The sequence below is a fragment of the Salmo trutta genome, chromosome 23 (assembly GCF_901001165.1).
Source record: "Salmo trutta chromosome 23, fSalTru1.1, whole genome shotgun sequence".
NCBI classification, from domain to species: Eukaryota; Metazoa; Chordata; class Actinopteri; order Salmoniformes; family Salmonidae; genus Salmo; species Salmo trutta.
The window spans coordinates 18,267,162-18,286,728 of record NC_042979.1 but is presented as its reverse complement, the minus strand read 5'-3'; the positions used below and the strand labels follow the sequence as shown (position 1 = coordinate 18,286,728).

The 19,567-nt window shown below is 41.0% G+C and overlaps 2 protein-coding genes across 3 annotated transcripts; both read left to right on the top strand.

Annotated features, from left to right (window-relative positions):
• Positions 1-1,858: 1,858 nt before the first annotated feature.
• Positions 1,859-12,988, top strand: ddrgk1 (DDRGK domain containing 1). Its single transcript, XM_029709319.1, has 9 exons — positions 1,859-2,073; positions 2,570-2,725; positions 2,818-2,954; positions 3,787-3,888; positions 4,018-4,140; positions 5,361-5,399; positions 12,123-12,179; positions 12,372-12,420; positions 12,537-12,988. The coding sequence occupies exons 1-9, from the start codon at positions 1,986-1,988 to the stop codon at positions 12,695-12,697; spliced, it is 912 nt and encodes a 303-aa protein (XP_029565179.1). The 5' UTR covers positions 1,859-1,985; the 3' UTR covers positions 12,698-12,988.
• Positions 12,989-13,482: 494 nt separating this feature from the next.
• On the top strand, positions 13,483-19,192 carry LOC115159522 (uncharacterized). Of its 2 annotated transcripts, XM_029709321.1 has the most exons (4): positions 13,483-13,690; positions 15,942-16,121; positions 16,408-16,569; positions 17,091-19,192. In XM_029709321.1, the coding sequence occupies exons 2-4, from the start codon at positions 15,944-15,946 to the stop codon at positions 17,549-17,551; spliced, it is 801 nt and encodes a 266-aa protein (XP_029565181.1). In that variant the 5' UTR covers positions 13,483-13,690; positions 15,942-15,943; the 3' UTR covers positions 17,552-19,192. The 2 variants fall into 2 exon arrangements, with proteins under 2 accessions (XP_029565181.1, XP_029565180.1); XM_029709320.1 differs by lacking the exon at positions 13,483-13,690 and having other exon boundaries at positions 15,267-16,121.
• The last annotated feature ends 375 nt before the right edge of the window (positions 19,193-19,567 follow it).

The window sequence follows — 19,567 nt, the reverse complement described above, 5'->3', positions numbered from 1 at the left end:
TTTATCAAGAGGCCAAAATGCTCCCTGGCTTTTCTTGCATTCAATGCTACGGGCGGCAACAATTTCGTACTCCTTTGGACCAGACAGCATCAGATAGATGGCCTACACATACAGAGACAGAGGGGTGATGTTTCGCTTGCACAGATGCTTTCTCAGGTGAGATACATTCAGCCTCTTTCAAATTGAAGGACAATTATGAAACACAGAGAGACAAAATATACATTATTTTATATGTTTTTATATTTCTTTCTTGATACATTTTTGGGGAAAGTCTGGCTTCCCTTGGTATCCATGAATACACGCCACTGCCAGAATGGCAGGGAGCTCTGCCCCGTGATGTACTGGTCTGTAGTCACCACCCTCTGTAGCGCCTTGCCGTCTTTATGCAATGAATTTGTCTAGCCACACGGTTCTGGTATTTCACGCTCTATGATTTGACATTTAAATAATGAGACAACGCTAGTTGATCACGTGACATGGGTACGTTGTATATGGTTTTGCGGCTATTACATCGATGTTGCGCCTTGATAGAATGCAAGCGAGGGCACTCAAGATGTGTGATGGTGCGTTTAAAACTACACCTGTTGAGGCTTTACAGGTAGATACTACGCAAATGCCACTATCTCTTAGACGAGTTAATCTAGCCCTGGCATACTTGGCAAGACTGAAGGGTAGTACGGTAGATCATCCAACACTGACGGTATTAGAAAACTGCTGGGAATATGAACGGCATCAAAACAGGGGTTTTGATTGGGAAAAGGGTTGATAAATATGGACTTGTTATAGTGCCATCTGTGGCAATAGGAAATGTTCCACCGTGGTTTTATATAAGACCACATGTTGATCATAGCCTGATGGAAGAAAATAAACAGTGGTGTGAAGAAGCTAATGTAGAAACAATAGTGGATCAATATATTAGTACTCAGTTTTGTTCTTGCCTTGCAGTGTATACAGATGGTTCAAAGGATCCTATGAATGGGAAAACAGGAGAAGGTGTACTTATTCTTGAGTTCGATGTTAATCTATGCAAGAGACTAACAAATGATGTATCAGTATATTCAATGAAATGGTTGCCATAATTGTTGGATTGCACTGGATATAGGAGGTGCAACCAAGAAGAGTAGTAATATGTTCGGACTCTGTATCAGTTTTGTGTAGTTTAAAATCTGGAAAGTCAGAACGTGAGGATTTATGGTTAGAAATATTTATGCTGTTGTTGGATTACAAAAGAATGGTATTGAAATTCAGTTCTGTTGGATTCCTGCTCATAATAGAAAAAAAGCATTGAAAAAAAATATTGTGGATATACAGGTGCAGTTGGGAAGAGGGGAAATTAAAACATGTATTCTGAAAAATGGGTTAGATTGCTGGCAGAGACAATGGGGTGAAAGTAGTGAGGGCAGAAATGTTTATAGTACAAGGAAATCTGTATTGGAGGTAGTGTCATATAATGGGAATAGAAGGGAGGACGTTATGTTGTCTTGGATGAGATTAGGGCATACAGGATTTCATTTGTCTTAGAAATTGATAGGGGAACATGATACTGGAATGTGTAATGGCTGTATGGTAGAGGAAACGGTTGAAAATGTATTATTATTTTGTGAAATGTATGATGTAGAAAGAGAAAGGTTGTTTGACAGGGTCAGAGAGGTTGGACTTGAATGTGGAGTGGGTGATATTTTGGGTGGGGGTGATGGGAGTAGAGAGGTTTGTTAGGGAAATATTTTCTTTTCTTCGAAATTCAGGGTTAGTTAAGAGAATATGGTGTTTTCGGTAGGTCGTGACCGGCCTCACTCTCCAGTACTGTAGGTGGCGGTGTAGGCACTTATCAGTTGGTTGCGATTCGCCAATAAAAACTTAAAGAATAGGAATATCACGTGACATGGGTCTCTGAAGCACAACACAACATACGTGTCTGTCATGGTGGAGAAGAGAGTTTGAGATGTGAAATTCATAGAATCTGAAATAGACATTTTAAATTTGCAATGGACATCGTGGTGTATTTGATTGCTGCAGCAATCCTTGTTGTGTTGATCGTTTTTGCTGTGAAGGTACGAGGAAAAACAGAGGAAGGTAAGGAGTTAACTGTAGCTACCAGGCGTTTGGATAACGACACCAATACTTAAACAGCTAACGTTAGCAATAGTTGCTATTCGTGTTTAACACTGGCTATTTATAGCGTGCTAACTAAGTTAAAAGTAGAGGTTGTTTGGGTGTTTATTCTTTTCCTTGTCACTTGCTTGTCATGACCTGTCAGTTCTCAATGTAGCTAGCTAACGTTAGTCAGCTACAACAGTAGCTAGCTAAGGAACGTGTTGACAACAAGCTTATTTACGTTATTTCTCTTGCTATATTTAAGTCTCCCTCCCCTATTCTCTTCCTCTACTTTCTACTAGCAAACTTAATCGAGTCTATCTGTGCTCCCATTATCTGCCTTCCCTGACTCCCTTCATTAACTCTTCCCCATGTCTCCTGCTCTTTACCTCTCTCTGCATATGTGCACTCGTTTTTGGGCTAAATTGACCCAATAATCTGTAATTGAAAATGGTCCACCCCCCTCTCTCTGCAGTTGATCGTGAACAGGGGCAGGATGTGTTGGCTCGGGTGGCAGCTCCTCGCCCGCAGGTGGCCGAGGAGCGGGGGGCTGGCATGCCCCGGCGCCGTAGAAATCTCAACAGCAGGGTGATGGCCCAGAGGCGAGCCCAGAGGGATGCATCCGACAACGGTAACACACCTGACATACATACACACACACGAGTATCACATGTGTTTCAATTGTGAAAATGAAGTTTCACAAATGTGTGAATGCTCCTTCAGAGGACAGCCCTGTAGAGGAAGTGGCTGTGGAGGAACAGGAAGAAGAGGAGGAACAGCAGTTCCAGGCCACAGGGAAGCTTGGAGCCAAGAAGCAGAGGAAACTGGAGGAGAAACAAGCCAAACGGGCTCAGAGAGAGGTATTACCACTCTCTGGAACAGCAGGAGGACAGTTCTCCATTGGAGATTGTCCATTATATGTCATCAGTAGCATGTCAATCAATAGTAGGGCTGGGACGACACCAGTATCACAATACTCGTTAGTATTGTGGCAAGGAAACAAAACATGAAGCGGATTTAACTTCTTTAGGAAAACAGCCCTAATGTTAGGAAACAAACATCATTATGTTGTCATCCAGAGTCACATTTATTTTCCAAGGTATAGCACACAATATTTTACCCTGCTGGTCATCTATGAACATTTGAACATCTTGGCCATGTTCTGTTATCTCCACCCAGCACAGCCAGAAGAGGACTGGCCACCCCTCATAGCCTGGTTCCTCTCTAGGTTTCTTCCTAGGTTCTGGCCTTTCTAGGGAGTTTTTCCTAGCCATCGTGCTTCTACACCTGCATTGTTTGGGGTTTTAGGCTGGGTTTCTGTACAGCACTTTGTGACATCAGCTGATGTAAGAAGGGCTTTCTAAATACATTTGATTTGAATTTCATTTGATTTTACATACAGCAGGTTTTTAAAGGACCAAAGAGTTTGATCTGCTTCTTGTTTTCCTGTTTGCCATGAACAAAAATATTGCCTCACAGCCCTAGTCAATAGTCTACAATGGCTTTCTCCCCTCAAATGGCGTTCTCCCTTCAGCTGCACTGCTTCTTCTCTCAGCTGCACTGCTGTGATAGAACCAGGCAGGTGAAGGGCATCCACCATATTGCTTTGACCCACCCTGCCTTTTCAAATCATTGTATTTTATGTTTGCAAGTGTTCTTCTTGGCGACTGGGTTTGATGCTGTGTTCCTCAGGCTGAGCTGGCAGAGAGAGAGGAAAGGAAGAAAATGCAGGAGCTCCGAGAGCAGGAGAGAAGCAAGGAGGATGAGAAAGAGAGACAACAGGAGCAGAAAGAGGTAATAAACACACACACACACACACACACACACTATCTCACTCTTTTGAACACAGATGCAGGTAGACACATCACTTCTTATTCCCACTTTTGCACTCATTCCTTCTTTCTCCTATAATTTTCTGTTTAGGAGGAAGAGGAGCGGCGGGCCAAAGAGGAGCAGGAGAAGGAGGAGGAAGAGGAGTACCTAAGGCTCAAACAGTCCTTTGTCGTCGAGGAGCAGGGTGAAGCTGATGATGTCACAGAGGAAGAGGTAGTTTACTAGTGTATTCACATAGTTCAGTTTAGGTGGCTGTTGACGTGAACCTGTTTTTATCAAGTAGATCAGGGCTGGGCAACTGGCGGCCCACTGCCCCCCTTTTGTAGGCCCGCGGAGGGAGAAGGAAAGAGAACAAAAATATAAACGCAACATGTAAAGTGTTGGTTTCATGAGCTGAAAGAAAAGATCCCATAACTTTTCCATATGCACAAAAAGATTATTTCTCTAAAGTGTTGTGCACAAATTTGTTTACATCCCTGTTAGGGAGCATTTCTCTTTTGCCAAGATAATCTATTTACCTGACAGGTGTGGCATATCAAGAAGCTGATTAAACAGCATGATCATTACACAGGTGCACCTTGTGCTGATGACAAAGGACCACTATAAAGTTTTGAGGGAGCGTGCAGTTGGCATGCTGACTGCAGGAATGTCCACCAGAGCTGTTGGCAGAGAATTTACTGTTAATTTCTCAACCATAAGCCGCCTTAGCAAGTTATTCTAGTCTAGCTTTTCCTGCATGGGACTCCCAAGCGCTAAGGAGCATTTCTTTTAAGGAAAAGCCAGTATTACCTGAAAGAGAGGTAGGCTAGGACATCAATTATTTATATATGTGTATATATATATCAATTTAGAACAGGGTTATCTATTTTGGATAAAATTTCAATGGCGTTGGGGAGAGACTGCTAGAGAGTGCCTGCGCGTGCACTGATTTTAAAGTAATGATATTCGACTGATAGGCTATTTTAAAACTCAGCAGCTGCAATAATAAAAAAAAAATGTTATAATTAAAAAACAAGGTCACCCCCGAAAGCCAGCTGGAGATGGGTAAATTAGACACGCATTCTGTCTTTTTATATTACTGTAGCATAGGTTATGCTGCAGCAAATGTAGACCTACCTGTCACAATGAATTTTTTTTTACCATGATGAGATGATAGGTCTCCATGCATTGAACTGCGCTCCATACTGAGATGGGTTGTCTGTCTCCACCCTGAGGGTTGAGTCATCATGCAGAGGCCGTAGAGAAGCCACATTTAGACATCGCATGTAATTTAACAGTTCCATTTCACACTATGCTGTTCATGTAAATAATTGACCGGTTTCTCACAGTTATTTATCCCGGGAAAAGGGAGTAGTTTTGGGCGGTAAATCTCGGTAACCGGATTCCTGGCATTAAATCTCTATTTTATGTAAATGTTTGTTCTTTTTTTATAGTCACGCAACCTTCTACAAGAGTTCATCCAGTACATCAAGGTATGAGCAGGAACCTAACCAGAACCATATACACTGTGTACAAAACTTTAGGAACACCTTCCTAATATTGGGTTGCACTCCCTTTTTTTCTCGCAGAACAGCCTCAATTCGTCGGGGCATGGAGACCCCCAGCTCCACTAAAACCTTTGACAACTATGTGCCGTTTTCAAGGGAATGTTAAATAAATGTTATAACTATTTGTTTTTAACATCATAACCTCTTGAAGAGAATAGTCAGAACTACACAGTTCTGATTATTCCACATTTAGCTCTATCAGAGTTATAGGCTACAGCAATTAACTGCATGCTTTTCATGATCAGTAAACCTCAATTGATCATGTCATTTTAGATGCGTGAGGATAGCCTAACCATTTTTTATTTTATTTTATTTAACTAGGTAAGTCAGGTAAGAACAAATTCTTATTTACAATGACGGCCTACCCCGGCCAAACCCAGACGACGCTGGGCCAATTGTGCGCCGCCCTATGGGACTCCCAATCACGGCCTGATGTGATGCAGCCTGGATTCGAACCAGGTACTATAGTGATGCCTCATGCACTGAGATGCAGTGCCTTAGACTGCTGTGAAACTCGGGAGCACCATTTGGCATATAGCTAGTTAACAAACAACGTGTCATTTGGCTTGTATCTTTAGAGATGAGGCTTTTGGAAAGAGCTTGACATCAGCAAGTCCTCGTTCTGGTAAAGTTGTCAGTTGGACTTATGTCATCACGACTAGATGACAAGCAAGTCAAACACTATTTGGATAAAGCCATCTAGTTTATCCCCTGAATGTTAACTTGTTAACTAACCATATTGACATGATCTGTTATTAGTTAGGTAGCCAATTTGACATCGTCCATTAATCAATGTAGCCTATCATGTCTGTCCCAGCAATCGTGATTTAACACCCTTAAAAACAATGTTGAAAAGGGAATAGTGTTAACTTCATTATGTAGACCTACGTTGGTTGGAGAAAAAGGTACATTACCACTACAGTGCATTCATGGGGTGGCAGTTAGAGCATTGGGCCAGTTGCTAGATCGAAGGTTGCTAGATCGAATCCCCGAGCTGACAAGGTAAAAAGCTGTCGTTCTGCCCCTGAACAAGGCAACCCACTGCTCCTAGGCCATCATTGTAAATAAGAATTTGTTCTTAACTGACTTGCCTAGTTAAATAAAATAAAAATTCACTAAGTATTCATACCCCTTGACTTAGTCCACATTTGGTTCTTACAGCCTGAATTCAAAATTGATTAAATATATTTTTTCCTCACCCATCTACACACAAAATCCCATAATGAAAAAGTGAAAAAAGTTTTTAGAAATGTTTGCAGATTTATTGAAAATGAATTTGATATCTAATTTACATAAGTATTTACACCCCTTTGCTATGACACTACAAATGGAGTTCAGGTGCATCCAATTTTCTTTGATCATCCTTGAGATGTCACTACAACTTGATTGGAGTACACCTGTGGCCAATTAAATTGTTTGGACATGATTTAGAAAGAAACACCTGTCTGTATACAGTACCAGTCAAAAGTGTGGACACCTACTCATTCAAGGGTTTTTAATTATTTTGAATATTTTCTACATTGTAGAATAATCGTGAAGGCATCAAAACTATGAAATAACATGTGGAATCATGTAGTAACCAAAAAAGGGTTAAACAAATTACAATATATTTTATATTCTTTGAAGTAGGCACCCTTTGCCTTGATGACAGCTTTGCACACTCTTGGCATTCTCTCAATCATCTTCATGAGGTAGTCACCTGGAATGCTTTTCCAACAGTCTTGAAAGAGTTCCCAGATATGCTGAGCACTTGTTGGCTGCTTTTCCTTCACGCTGCGGTCCAACTCAACCCAAACCGTCTCAATTGGGTTGAGGTCGGATGATTGTGGAGGCCAGGTTATCTGATGCAGCACTCATCACTCTCCTCTTTGGTCAAATAGCCCTTACACAGCCTGGAGGTGTGTTGGGTCATTGTCCTGTTGAAAAACAAATGATAGTCCCACTAAGAAAAACCAGAATGCAGAATGCTGTACTAGCCATCCTGGTTAACTGTGCCTTGAATTATAAATACATCACATAGTGTCACCAGAAAAGCACCCCACACCATCACACCTCCTCCATGCTTCACTGTGGGAACCACACATGCAGAGATCATCTGTTCAACAAATCTACTTCTCAAAGACACCGCGGTTGGAACCAAAAATCTCGAATTTGGACGACTCAGACCAAAGGACAGATTTCCACCAGTCTAATGTCAATTGCTCGTGTTTCTTGGCCCAAGCAAGTCTCTTCTTATTAGTGTCATTTAGTAGTTTCTTTGTAGCAATTGTGAAGGCATGATTCACGCAGTCTCCTCTGAATAGTTGATGTTGAGATGTCTGTTACTTGAACTCTGTGACGCATTTATTTGGGCTGCAGTCTGAGGTGCAGTTAATTACCGATTTCTGAGGCTGGTAACTCTAATGAATTTATCCTCTGCAGCAGAGGTAACTCTAGCTCTTCATTTCCTGTGGCGGTCCTCATGAGAGCCAGTTTCATCATAGCTCTTGGTTTTTGCGACTGCACTTGAAGAAACGTTCAAAGTTCTTGAAATATTCTGGATTGACTGGATGATGGACTGTCGTTTCTCTGCTTATGAGCTGTTCTTGCCGTAATATGGACTTGGTATTTTACCAAATAGGGCTGTCTTCTGTATACCACCCCTACCTTGTCACAACACAACTGATTGGCTCAAATGCATAAAGAAGGAAAGAAATTCCACAAATGAACTTTTAACAAGGCACACCTGTTAATTGAAATGCATTCCAGGTGACTACCTCATGAAGCTGGTCAAGAGAATGCCAAGAGTGTGCAAAGCCGTTATCAAAGCAAAGGGTGACTACTTTAAAGAATCTCAAATATAAAATATATATATATTTTTTTGGTTACTAAATGATTCCATATGTGTTATTTCATAGTATTGGTGTCTTCAGAATTATTCTATGATGTAGAAAATTGTGAAAATAAAGAAAACTCCTGGAATGAGTAGGTGTGTCCAAACTTTTGATTGGTACTGTAAGGTTCCACAGTTCATGCATGCCAGAGCAGAAACTATACCATGAAGTCCAAGTAACTGTCCATAGATCTCAGAGAATTGTAATGCGGCATGTATCTGGGGAAGGGTATACAACTATTTCTAGAGTGTTGAAAGTTTTCAAGAGCACATTGCTCTAAGTCGTTGGAAAATTGACAAAATATGGAACTACCCAGACTCTGCCTAGAGCTGGCCGTCCAACCAAACTGAGCAACCGGGTAAGATGACCTTGGTCAGGGAGGTGACCAATAACCCAATGATCACTCTGACAGAACTACGGAGTTCCTTGGCTGAGATGGTAGAACCTGCCAGAAGGACAAGTCTTTACAGTACTTCACCAATCTGTGCATTATGGGTGAGTGGCCCAGCGGAAGCCACTCCTGAGATAAAAAGCACATGACATCACGCCTGGAGTTTGCAAAAAGGCATGGGAAAGCCTCAGAGCATAAGGCAAAGGATTATGTGGACCGATAATGCAAATTGAACTCTTTGGCCTGAATGCAAAGCGCTGTGTGTGTGGAGAAAGACGGGTGTGAGCTGTGCCTGGTTAACACCATCCCTACCATGAAGCGTGGTGGTGGCAGCATCATGCTATGGGATGGTTTTCAGCGGAAGGGACTGGGAGACTGGTAAGGATAGAGGGAACAATGAATGGAGCCAAATACAGGCAAATCCGTAATGGGAACCTCCTTCAGTGTGCAAACGACCTTTATACTGGGGCGAAGATTTCCATTCCAACAGGACAATGACCCCAAGCATACAGCCAAAGCAATGCTGGAATGGCTTCAGAACAAGAATGTGAAATGTCCTTGAGTGGCCCAGCCAAAGCCCAGTCTTGAATCTCATTTAAAATCTGTGGAAAGTCTTGAAGATTGCTATTCACCGCCACTCCCCATCTAACTTGACAGAGCTTGAAAAAATCTGCGAGGAAGAATGAGAGAAAATCCCCAAATCCAGATATGCAAAGCTGATACATGCGTACTAAAAATGAATCAAAGCTGTAATCGGCGCCAAAGGTGCTTCTACAAAAAGTATTGACTCCGTTGTGTGAATACTTATGTAAATTAGATATTTCTTTATTTTATTTCTATAGATTTCTAAAAACATGTTTTTTTACTTTATCATTATGGGATATTGTGTGTAGATGGGTGAGGAAAGAATCTATTTAATCAATTTTGAATTCAGGCTGGCTCTAACACAACAAAATGTGGAAGAAGTCAAGAGGTATGAATACTTTCTGTTTAGCCAACTGTGCAACATTTCTACCGGTAGCTTGCAATCTAATATTTGTATTTTAATTTTATTGCATTTTTTAAATTTAACTAGTCAAGTCAATTAAGAACAAATTCTTATTTACAATGATGGCCTACCAAGAGTCAAAATGCCTCCTGCGGGGACCTGGGCTGGGATTAAAAATGTAGGACCAAACACATATCACAAGACACCACAAACCTACATAAAGAGAGACCTAAGACGACAACACAGCATGGCTGCAACACAATATGAGTAAACATGATCAGCTAACAGTACATCGGCAGTCGTGCCCTTCTTGACATGCAGAGCCCACAAAGGATGGGAAATTAACCTAAACCACTCACTATCAGGTATAGTTAACTTCACTTGTATTTTAGATCACCCAAATGTCAACTTAATTGTAGCCAATATTAAGAGAGATCTTGAGGCTATCGTCATGTACAGTTGAAGTCAGAAGTTTACATACACCTTAGCCAAATACAACTAAACTCAGTTTTTCCCAATTCCTGACATTTAATCCTAGTAAAAATTCCCTGTCTTAGGTCAGTTAGATCACCACTTTATTTTAAGAATGTGAAATGTCAGAATAATAGTAGTGATTTTTATTTCAGCTTTTATTTCTTTCATCACATTCCCAGTGGGTCAGAAGTTTACATACACTCAATTAGTATTTGGTAGCATTGCCTTTAAATTGTAGCCTTCTACAAGCTTCCCACGGTAAGTTGGGTGAATTTTGGCCCATTCCTCCTGACAAAGCTGGTGTAACTGAGTTAGGTTTGTAGGCCTCTTTGCTCGCACACGCTTTTTCAGTTCTGCACACAAATTTTCTATAGGATTGAGGTCAGGGCTTTGTGATGGCCACTCCAATACCTTGACTTTGTTGTCCTTAAGCCATTTTGCCACAACTTTGGAAGTATGCTTGGGGTCATTGTCCATTTGGAAGACCCATTTGCGACCAAGCTTTAACTTCCTGACTGATGTCTTGATGTTGTTTCAATATATCCACATAATTTTCCTCCCTCATGATACTATCTATTTTATGAAGTGCACCAGTCCCTCCTGCAGCAAAGCACCCCCACAACATGATGCTGCCACCCCCGTGCTTCGCGGTTGGGATGGTGTTCTTCGGCTTGCAAGCCTCCCCTTTTTCCCTCCTAACATAACGATGGTCATTATAGCCAAACAGTTCTATTTTTGTTTCATCAGACCAGAGGACATTTCTCCAAAAAGTACGATCTTTGTCCCCATGTGCAGTTGCAAACTGTAGTCTGGCTTTTTTATGGCGGTTTTGGAGCAGTGGCTTCTTCATTGCTGAGCGGCCTTTCAGGTTATGTCGATACGGGACTCATTTTACTGTGGATATAGATACTTTTGTACCTGTTTCCTCCAGCATCTTCACAAGGTCCTTTGCTGTTGTTCTGGGATTGATTTGCACTTTTCGCCTCAAAGTACGTTCATCTCTAGGAGACAGAACGCGTCTCCTTCCTGAGTGATATGATGGCTGCGTGGTCCCATGGTGTTTATATTTGCGTACTATTGTTTGTACAGATGAACGTGGTACCTTCAGGCGTTTGGAAATTGGATGAACCAGACTTGTGGTCTACAACTTTTTTTTCTGAGGTCTTGGCTGATTTCTTTAGATTTTCCCATGATGTCAAGCAAAGAGGCACTGAGTTTGAAGGTAGGCCTTGAAATACATCCACAGGTGCACCTGCAATTGACTCAAATGATGTCAATTAGCCTATCAGAAGCTTCTAAAGCCATGACATCGTTTTCTGGAATTTTCCAAGCTGTTTAAAGGCACATTCAACTTAGTGTATGTAAACTTCTGACCCACTGGAATTGTGATACAGTGAAATAATCTGTCTGTAAACAAGTGTTGGAAAATTACTTGTCATGCACAAAGTAGATGTCCTAACCGACTTGCCAAAACTATAGTTTGTTAACAACAAATTTGTGGAGTGGTTGAAAAATGTGTTTTAATGACTCCAACCTAAGTGTATGTAAACTTCCGACTTCAAATGTATCTGAAATCACATGATCAATTGATGTTTACTGGTGATGAAAAGCATGCAGGTAGGCTATTTGCTGTATAATTATGATGATAGAGCTACATTAAATGTCAGCAATTGTTTTGTATGGAATAATCAGAAATGTGTAGTTCTGACTGCTTTTCAAGAGGTGATGTGATAATATTACAACCAAATACTTAACATTTATTCAACATTCCCTTGAAAAAGGCACACAGTTGTCAATTGGTTTAGCAGAGCAGGGGGTCTCCTTGCCCCCCTACAGGCAAGTCGATCGCTCTGCACCTTATTGTGACATTTTGTTGTTAACGTGTAGGTTTTTTACCCTCTATTCCTCTGGTTATCTCACAGGACTCCAAGGTAGTACTGCTGGAAGACCTGGCGTCACACTTTGGAATGCGCACACAGGTGAGGGGCAGGTGATGGCTGGAAAATGATCAAAGGGTGCCATGGACCATGATTCCTGCACTCAATGGTCTGTTCTCATTTTGAAATATGTGTTTCAGATTGTGTTGTATCTCCTCAAGGTTATATTAGTGTTTTTTGTGGTGGTTGAGAAAAGGGAGATGATTGGTCATCATAACTAATCTTTGCTCACAGGATGCAATTGCGAGACTGCAGGACCTCTTAGCTGATGGTGAACTCACAGGTAAGTGAATAAAAGTGTGTTCCAAAATTAACATTATTTCTCAGAGTAAATGAGTACAGTCAGGCACTCTTGCTTCTCTGCTGTCTGACGGTCTTTATTCTCATTCTTTTCTCCAGGAGTGATCGACGACAGAGGGAAGTTTATCTCCATCACGCCAGAAGAGTTAAACGCTGTGGCTCAGTTCATCAAACAAAGAGGGAGGGTCTCTATCAGCGAGCTGGCACAGGCTAGTAACTCACTCATCAACCTCACGCCCGAGATACGAAACACAGCCTAATGGGGAATATACAGACACACACACACACACAACAATACACATTGTGGACAGATTTTGCCAAAGCTAGAAACTCCCTCATCAATCTACAGTAAAATCTGAAATATTCAATGCTGCCAGATTTGTGATGCCAAACTCAGATAAGTAATGAAGCATAAACAAACACATTAGACAACACTCATGCTGGTACAGACTCAGAATTATAATTTCATACACTGAATTATTGGATTATCTTGAGTGTTCTCATACTAAGTATACGGACTGTATATGAATAAAGTTGACATGTGAATTGGTTTTTGGATGTTTCGTCTTTTTCTGTCTATTTCCAGCCCATATTTATTTGTATCTTAAACTCGGCCATACAATCACTACCCACAGTTATACCTTGAGTACATAACACATATTGTTGCACATTATTGCATTCTTAGAGCAGATTTATGTTCCAGATTTCATAGCATATTGTTGATTCCTTGGTGGGATGAATATGAACCTGTCAGAGACGGGTAAATAATTGTACAGTATGCAAAAATACTAATTTACGCTTTGTTGGATTTGCTAGTTAATTACATAATGTCCCTGACTAATTGTTTGCACACCGTTGCACTCGGGTCGTCAGTAGTTACCACAGCCACAAAGTCGTAAACCAATTTAACCTTTAAAAATATGATTTTACACCTAACCTTAGCAGTGCCTAACCGTAATCTTAAATGAAGACCAAAAGGCATATGATTGTTTCAGGAAGTTTTACGATATAGCCTTTGTGGCTGTGGTAACTAGTGACAACATTGCACTCGTGATTGTAATTTCCGGTCATCCCGGAAGACTGTCTACGAGCCAGCGTTAGCCAAATGAAAGTTAGATAATTCCGTGCTTTGAATTGGCTTTAGATTATGTCGGATCAGAAAAAACATATATTTAGCCACACCCGTGAGGCATTTATATACATTTAAAGAAATAGATTGTATGTTCTTGGATTTCCTTGTTTTCGTAGCTCTGGTAAGTAACGCTAGCCTAGCTATTTCCGATAGAACAAGCTTGTGCAGTTATTATTGTGCGCGTGCATCTGAAATAGCAAGCGCATGCTAGCTAGCCTGCTATAGTTACTTGATTGACAACTGATTCTCTTGAGTTAGGTTGTAAATGTAAAATTTCGCAATGCCTGACTACACACCCTTCAGAAAGTATTCATACCCCTTGATTTATTCCGTATTTTGTTGTGTTACAGCCTGAATAAAACATTTTATTCAATAAATATTCCCTCATCCATCTGGACACAATACCCAATAGTGAAAACATGTTTTTAGATTATTATTTTTTTTTATTGAACATGAAATACAGAAAGATCTCATTTACATAAGTATTCACACCCCTGAGTCAATACTTTGTAGAATCACCTTTGGCAGCGAGTTATCATGGGTAAATCTTACATTTTCCACACCTGGATTGTGCATAATTTGTCCATAATTGTTTTCAAAATTCTTCAAGATCTGTCAAATTGGTTGTTGATCATTGCTAGACAACCATTTTCAGGTCTTGACAGATTTTCAAGTAGATTTAAGTCAAAACTGTAACTTGGCAACTCAGAAACGGTCACTGTCTTCTTGGTAAACAACTCCAGTGTAGATTTGGCCATGTGTTTTAGATTATTGTCCTGCTGAAAGGTGAATTAATCTCCCATTGTCTGGTGGAAAGCTGACTTGACCAGGTTTTCCTCTAGGATGTTTGTTGCCTGTGCTTCACTCCATTCTGTTTCTTTTTTAACCTGAAATACTCATCAGTCCTTAACGATTACAATCATGCCCATATCATAACGCAGACATCAAGATGCTTGAAAACAATACTTTGGAGAGTGTCACTCAGTAATTTGTTGTATTGCATTTGCCCCAAAACGTAACACTTTGTATTCAGGACAAAAAGTGAATTGCTTTGCCACATTTTTTGCAGTATTACTTTAGTGCCTTGTTGCAAACAGGATGCATGTTGTGGAATATTTTTTATTCTGTACAAGGTTCCTTCTTTTCCCTCTGTTAATTAGGTTAGTATTGTTTAGTAACTACAATGTTGTTGAGCCATCCTCAGGTTTCTACTATCACAGCTATTAAACTCTGTAACTGTTTGGCCTCATGGTGAAATCCCTGAGTGTTTTCTCTCCTCTCTGGAAACTGAGTTAGGAAGGATGCCTGTATCTAAGTAGTGTAAAGTGTATTGAATGGGATATTGAATGTCTGCTTTTTTCCCTACCCATCTACCAATAGGTTTCCTTCTTTGCGAGGCATTGGTAAACCTCCCTTGTCTTTGTGGTTGGATCTGTATTTGAAATTCACAGGTCAACTGGGGGACCTTACAATTATCTGTATGTGTGTGGTACAGAGATGAGGTAGTCATCCTATGCTTTTACTCCTGAACTTATTTAGGCTTGCCATAATAAAGTGGTTGAATACTTATTGACTCAAGACATTTCAGTTTTTCATTTTTAATACATTTGTAAAAATGTCTAACATTATTTGACTTTGACATTATGGGGTATTGTGTGTAGACCAGTGACACAAATCTACATTTAATCCAATTTAAATTCAGGCTGTAACACAATCAAATTTGGAAAAAGTCAAGGGGTCTGAATACTTTCTGATGGCACTTTAGCTTGCTTTTCAGACAATATGCTGAACAATAGACAATTCAGCTGTCACATGACTTTTTTTATTTTATTTGTGGCACTTGGTTATCCCTAGCCAAGTAAAACTCAACTCCACGATGATGTGAAGTACATTGTAGAGTTGAGTTTTACTTGGCTAGGTTATCCCGTAGCAGCAAGTAGCTAGCTAGTCTACATTTTCGTCTTATAGTGGGTTAGTGCTAGTCTAGCTGCTGGTAAGTGAAGGGTTAAGTATACAGATGCCTTAGTAATACCGAACCATTCCACAGATCTCTCACTTTCTCATTTCAAGTTTCCCAACTTCAGGTTTACAGTGTCAATGTTCCTACAACCTGCAACAGCATTCTGTGCTGCATAGTTATTTTTTGCATAAACTCTTCTTACTTCTTAGTTGTACATCCATTGGAGTCATATTATTACAGCTAACCATACACATGACTTGTCTGAAACAGTAAGAAAATCCAGAGTCTAGTAAAACACCTTGCCTAAATGGTGACATTACATCTATGTATTTGGCAACTTTTGAAAATTCTCTGAGCAACAGTTGACTGTACAAATTGTTATGGATGGGGTTACATCGTGTCTCCCTTCCAGCCATGACTCTGAGCATGTCTCCGGCTGCGGTTTGCCAGTGCTTTACTTTGGTATCCCTGTGCACGTCCATCGCTGACCCCAACTGGATTCAGGTCAGGAACAGTACTGACCCCGGAGGCAAACAAATCATCTATGGAGTGGCCTTCACACTGCACGCTGCCCAGAACCTCACTGACACAGGTAGGGAAGGGCAAGGCTGGACCGTCAAAGAAGAGATTGGTTGACATTTGTCTTCTTGTTCTGCTACCACATAGTGGTCATCTGTTTTGACACTGTAGAGTTCACATTTTCTACAGTTTAACTGCACCCACATATGTCTGGTAAAGGCCTATGTACTGTACTAGTCCGTATTTCCATGTTTGTGATCTTAAACGTATTTACGTTCTTCTTGTGTAGAAGCCTGGGAGTGTGGTGTGTGTTTATGTGTGGAGTTGACTGCGAGTATGTGTGTGTTCCCTCCCTGTAGGTCCTCTGGGTGGTGTTAACGGGTGGGGGATGTGGCTGCTCTATGGCCTGGCGGCTCTGTGCTACACTGCTGTCCTGCTCTCCAGCTCCTCCTTCTTATTGGACTTCTTGGGGACTGGGATGTCGCACCCTCGACTGGTGGTGTCACTCCACATCTCCACTGGTAACCTAACCTTTCTCCCTTTGTCTATCTCTCTCACTTTTCTTATTCTCTCATTTTCTTTCTCGTTCTTCCTCTTTTAGTCTCAATTGCTGCCACTCTGTTTTTCTCTGTCTGTTTGTCTCCCTTTCTGAGGGCTTTATCACTATACTGTCATAATTTTAAAAAAAACAAACATGTTTAGTCATTTAGCAGACGCTCTACTCCACAGCGACTTACAGGAGCAAATAGGGTTAAGTGCTTTGCTCTGCAGATTTTTTATCTAGTCGGCTCAGGGATTTGAACCAGCAACCTTTCGGTTACTGGCCCAACGCTCTTAACTGCTAGTCATAATTTGAAGAAGAATGCGCTCTCACAGGTCTCATAAAATATGAAGTGTCATAAAATGACATGAGTCATGTTTGCTGAGCCATGTTGGTTTACATCACTCTGCAGTTCTCTCTGGGATTAATTATTTTATCATCCTCTCGCTCTCTTTCTCCCTTTCCCTCCATGTCTCTTTTTCTCCCTTCCACTCTCCCCAGTCGTTTTCCTAATGTCCGTGCTGGGAGTGTGTGGGGCTTGCCTGTACGTCATCAGCGGCAACCTTCAGGAGGGCAAATTTGGGCTACTGTGGGACTGGGTAGGGGGCTGGACCTGGCCCGGGTCTGGGTCTTGGTCTTGGTCTTCTAGGCCTGGCACCAGAAGCCAAGGAGGTGCAGCGGGGATGCAGGCTTACCCAGGGGAGAGCTTCTACATTGCCATGCTGGGCCTACTTTTTTCCTGCCTGGCTTCCGTGATCAGCCTGAGTTGCCCGGGGGACCCCACCTCCACCCAGAGTGACTACACAGCCGTGGTGGAAGGGGACGACAGTGACACAGAGCCCCTCACCCCCAGGGAGCAGGGAGTGGGGCAGTCTGACGGAGACAACAGGGGGGAGGAGTGGGCAGGAGAGGTGGTCCCTGAACTGAATCAGGTGGAGGTGGGTGGAGGTGGAGACTGCTAAAGGGGGTTCTGTTTATATGTGTAGCCCAAAAGGTGAACTGTGGTTTGGTTCACTACTAGAATGCGAACCAGGATCACACATGGGCTGTAACAGACTTTATTAGACAGCAGTGCTGGCCCCTTCCCTGGTCATGTTTTGGTTCCTTTTAATGCTTCACTGGACCAAGCTAGTAGAATCCTGTCAGGAGCCAAAAAAGAGATCAGATACTTTTCCTAATGTTCTCAATGTTTGTCTGCCTAAAAACTTCCCTCTCGGGTCAGTGTGTGTACAGTTGCACAACATAAATTAAAAAAAGAATAACATTGTCTTTCCCTTGTGGGAGTTTAGACCCAGAGTCTCCAACGTCACTTGACCAAGGTCAATAGTTATTTTGCTTGCTGTGATGGTTGAAAAGGTGTGCCACATGTTTAAGCTATTTCTGTCTGTGTGACCAGGGCAAGTGTGTTATACAAATTATATGCCCTTCATGCTCTTTTCAATATAGTTGAACACGTGGCGTCACTTGCATGAAGGGATAGTAAACTCATCAATGGGAACAAGCTTTGACCCTGTTCCCATTACTGCAAAATAACCACTGGGGTATGTTCAGGATCAGCGAATGGTTTCAAACAGTTCAAAACCAGAAAATATGTTCAATTGAGCATAAGTTGAAATATAGCCCATGTTTGTACAATCACCTATTCTCCTCTTCTAGTTATCAGAAAAATCCCTACAGGAAGATTTTTTTAAATTATATTTGCAGGTTGTTTTCTAACCTATGCATTATCTTAACTTCTTAAACCCTTTGCACAGTCTTTCATAGTGACACTTGAAGTTTCCCAAATGGAGGACAGAAATCCAATAGATTATTCATAGATTTACCTGAAGTGTACTGAAACTAGAGTTTCCTTTGAGAAATAAAATTTAAAAAGCCCATTTGGCTATTATTGCCACTGTAGCTTTTATCACTTTTAATTGATGCACTATTTATTAATGCATGGATGTTTACTACTATAGGAAGAATTGAGTGTGGATATGACGGCTTGCCTTTCCACAACAGGTGTGTAAATACATGGCTCTTGCCTTTATATGACTTCATATGCTAATGATATTAAAATATGATGTATTGAATATTTTATGTATTCAAATGTTTCTGGTTTCATAAAATGTCGACACTGCTATTGGTCACTAGATAATACATATCACTTTGAAAATATATTCTAGTTTGGCATCTTTAGATGGTTACATTACAGCACAAACCACTCTTTAAAGCAGGGTTATTCTGCTTGAAGGCAACCAATAAAACAAGCTCCTTGATGGTGTTTGGTTGCAGATGATGGTAGGACCATGGATATTGGCTTAATAAATTAAGATAGCTAAGAGCCTGCCTAGAATCAGGGTTTCCTTACCCACTTGTTTCCTGGACACAGATTAAGCCTAATCCTGGATTGGGAAATATGTTCAATCGAGATTCTCTTTTTATTTCAGAACTAGGCTTAATCTGTGTGTGGGAAACTATCCCTCAATCTCTTCCTCAGGTACATAGGAAGACATTCCTTCTCTTATTCCAGGGTCACAGTCCCATCTCTATGAATCAGACTGTTCATTGTGATTGTTTGTGATGTTATTTATTCATTAAACTGTTTTTTCGTTTAAGTAAAATGTGTGAATGCATTTTCTTCCTATTCCAGAACAGAAGTGTCCAGTCCAGTTCCTCTTATCCCCACTCATCTGTTTGTGTTGATATCTCATCTCTGACACTACAGGTTTATTTCCAACCAACATCATCAGGACATGATCTTAATACAAAACAATGACATCATCTAACACATTATTTTGCTTGCTGGTACGCAAATGACCAGGTATTATCTTAGAAATGACATGGTGAAATGATAATTACCCAGTAATAATCTACAGAATGAATTACTTGGTTTTTTTTCTTTGGGATTCATTTAAACAAGCCCCCACAATAGGCACCATTTGGTAATAGGTTCTGAAATTGTGTGAATTATATCAAAGTACCTAACGCCATACTCA

Bases quoted from the DNA above. Each gene is read 5' to 3' on its own strand.
- ddrgk1 (XM_029709319.1), top strand. From the start codon at position 1,986: ATGGACATCGTGGTGTATTTGATTGCTGCAGCAATCCTTGTTGTGTTG. The intron at 3,889-4,017 runs GTAATAAACACA...TTTTCTGTTTAG, and splicing joins GACAACAGGAGCAGAAAGAG to GAGGAAGAGGAGCGGCGGGC. The intron at 4,141-5,360 runs GTAGTTTACTAG...CTTTTTTTATAG, and splicing joins ATGATGTCACAGAGGAAGAG to TCACGCAACCTTCTACAAGA.
- LOC115159522 (XM_029709320.1), top strand. From the start codon at position 15,914: ATGGGGTTACATCGTGTCTCCCTTCCAGCCATGACTCTGAGCATGTCT. The intron at 16,122-16,407 runs GTAGGGAAGGGC...CCCTCCCTGTAG, and splicing joins CCAGAACCTCACTGACACAG to GTCCTCTGGGTGGTGTTAAC. The intron at 16,570-17,090 runs GTAACCTAACCT...CACTCTCCCCAG, and splicing joins GTCACTCCACATCTCCACTG to TCGTTTTCCTAATGTCCGTG.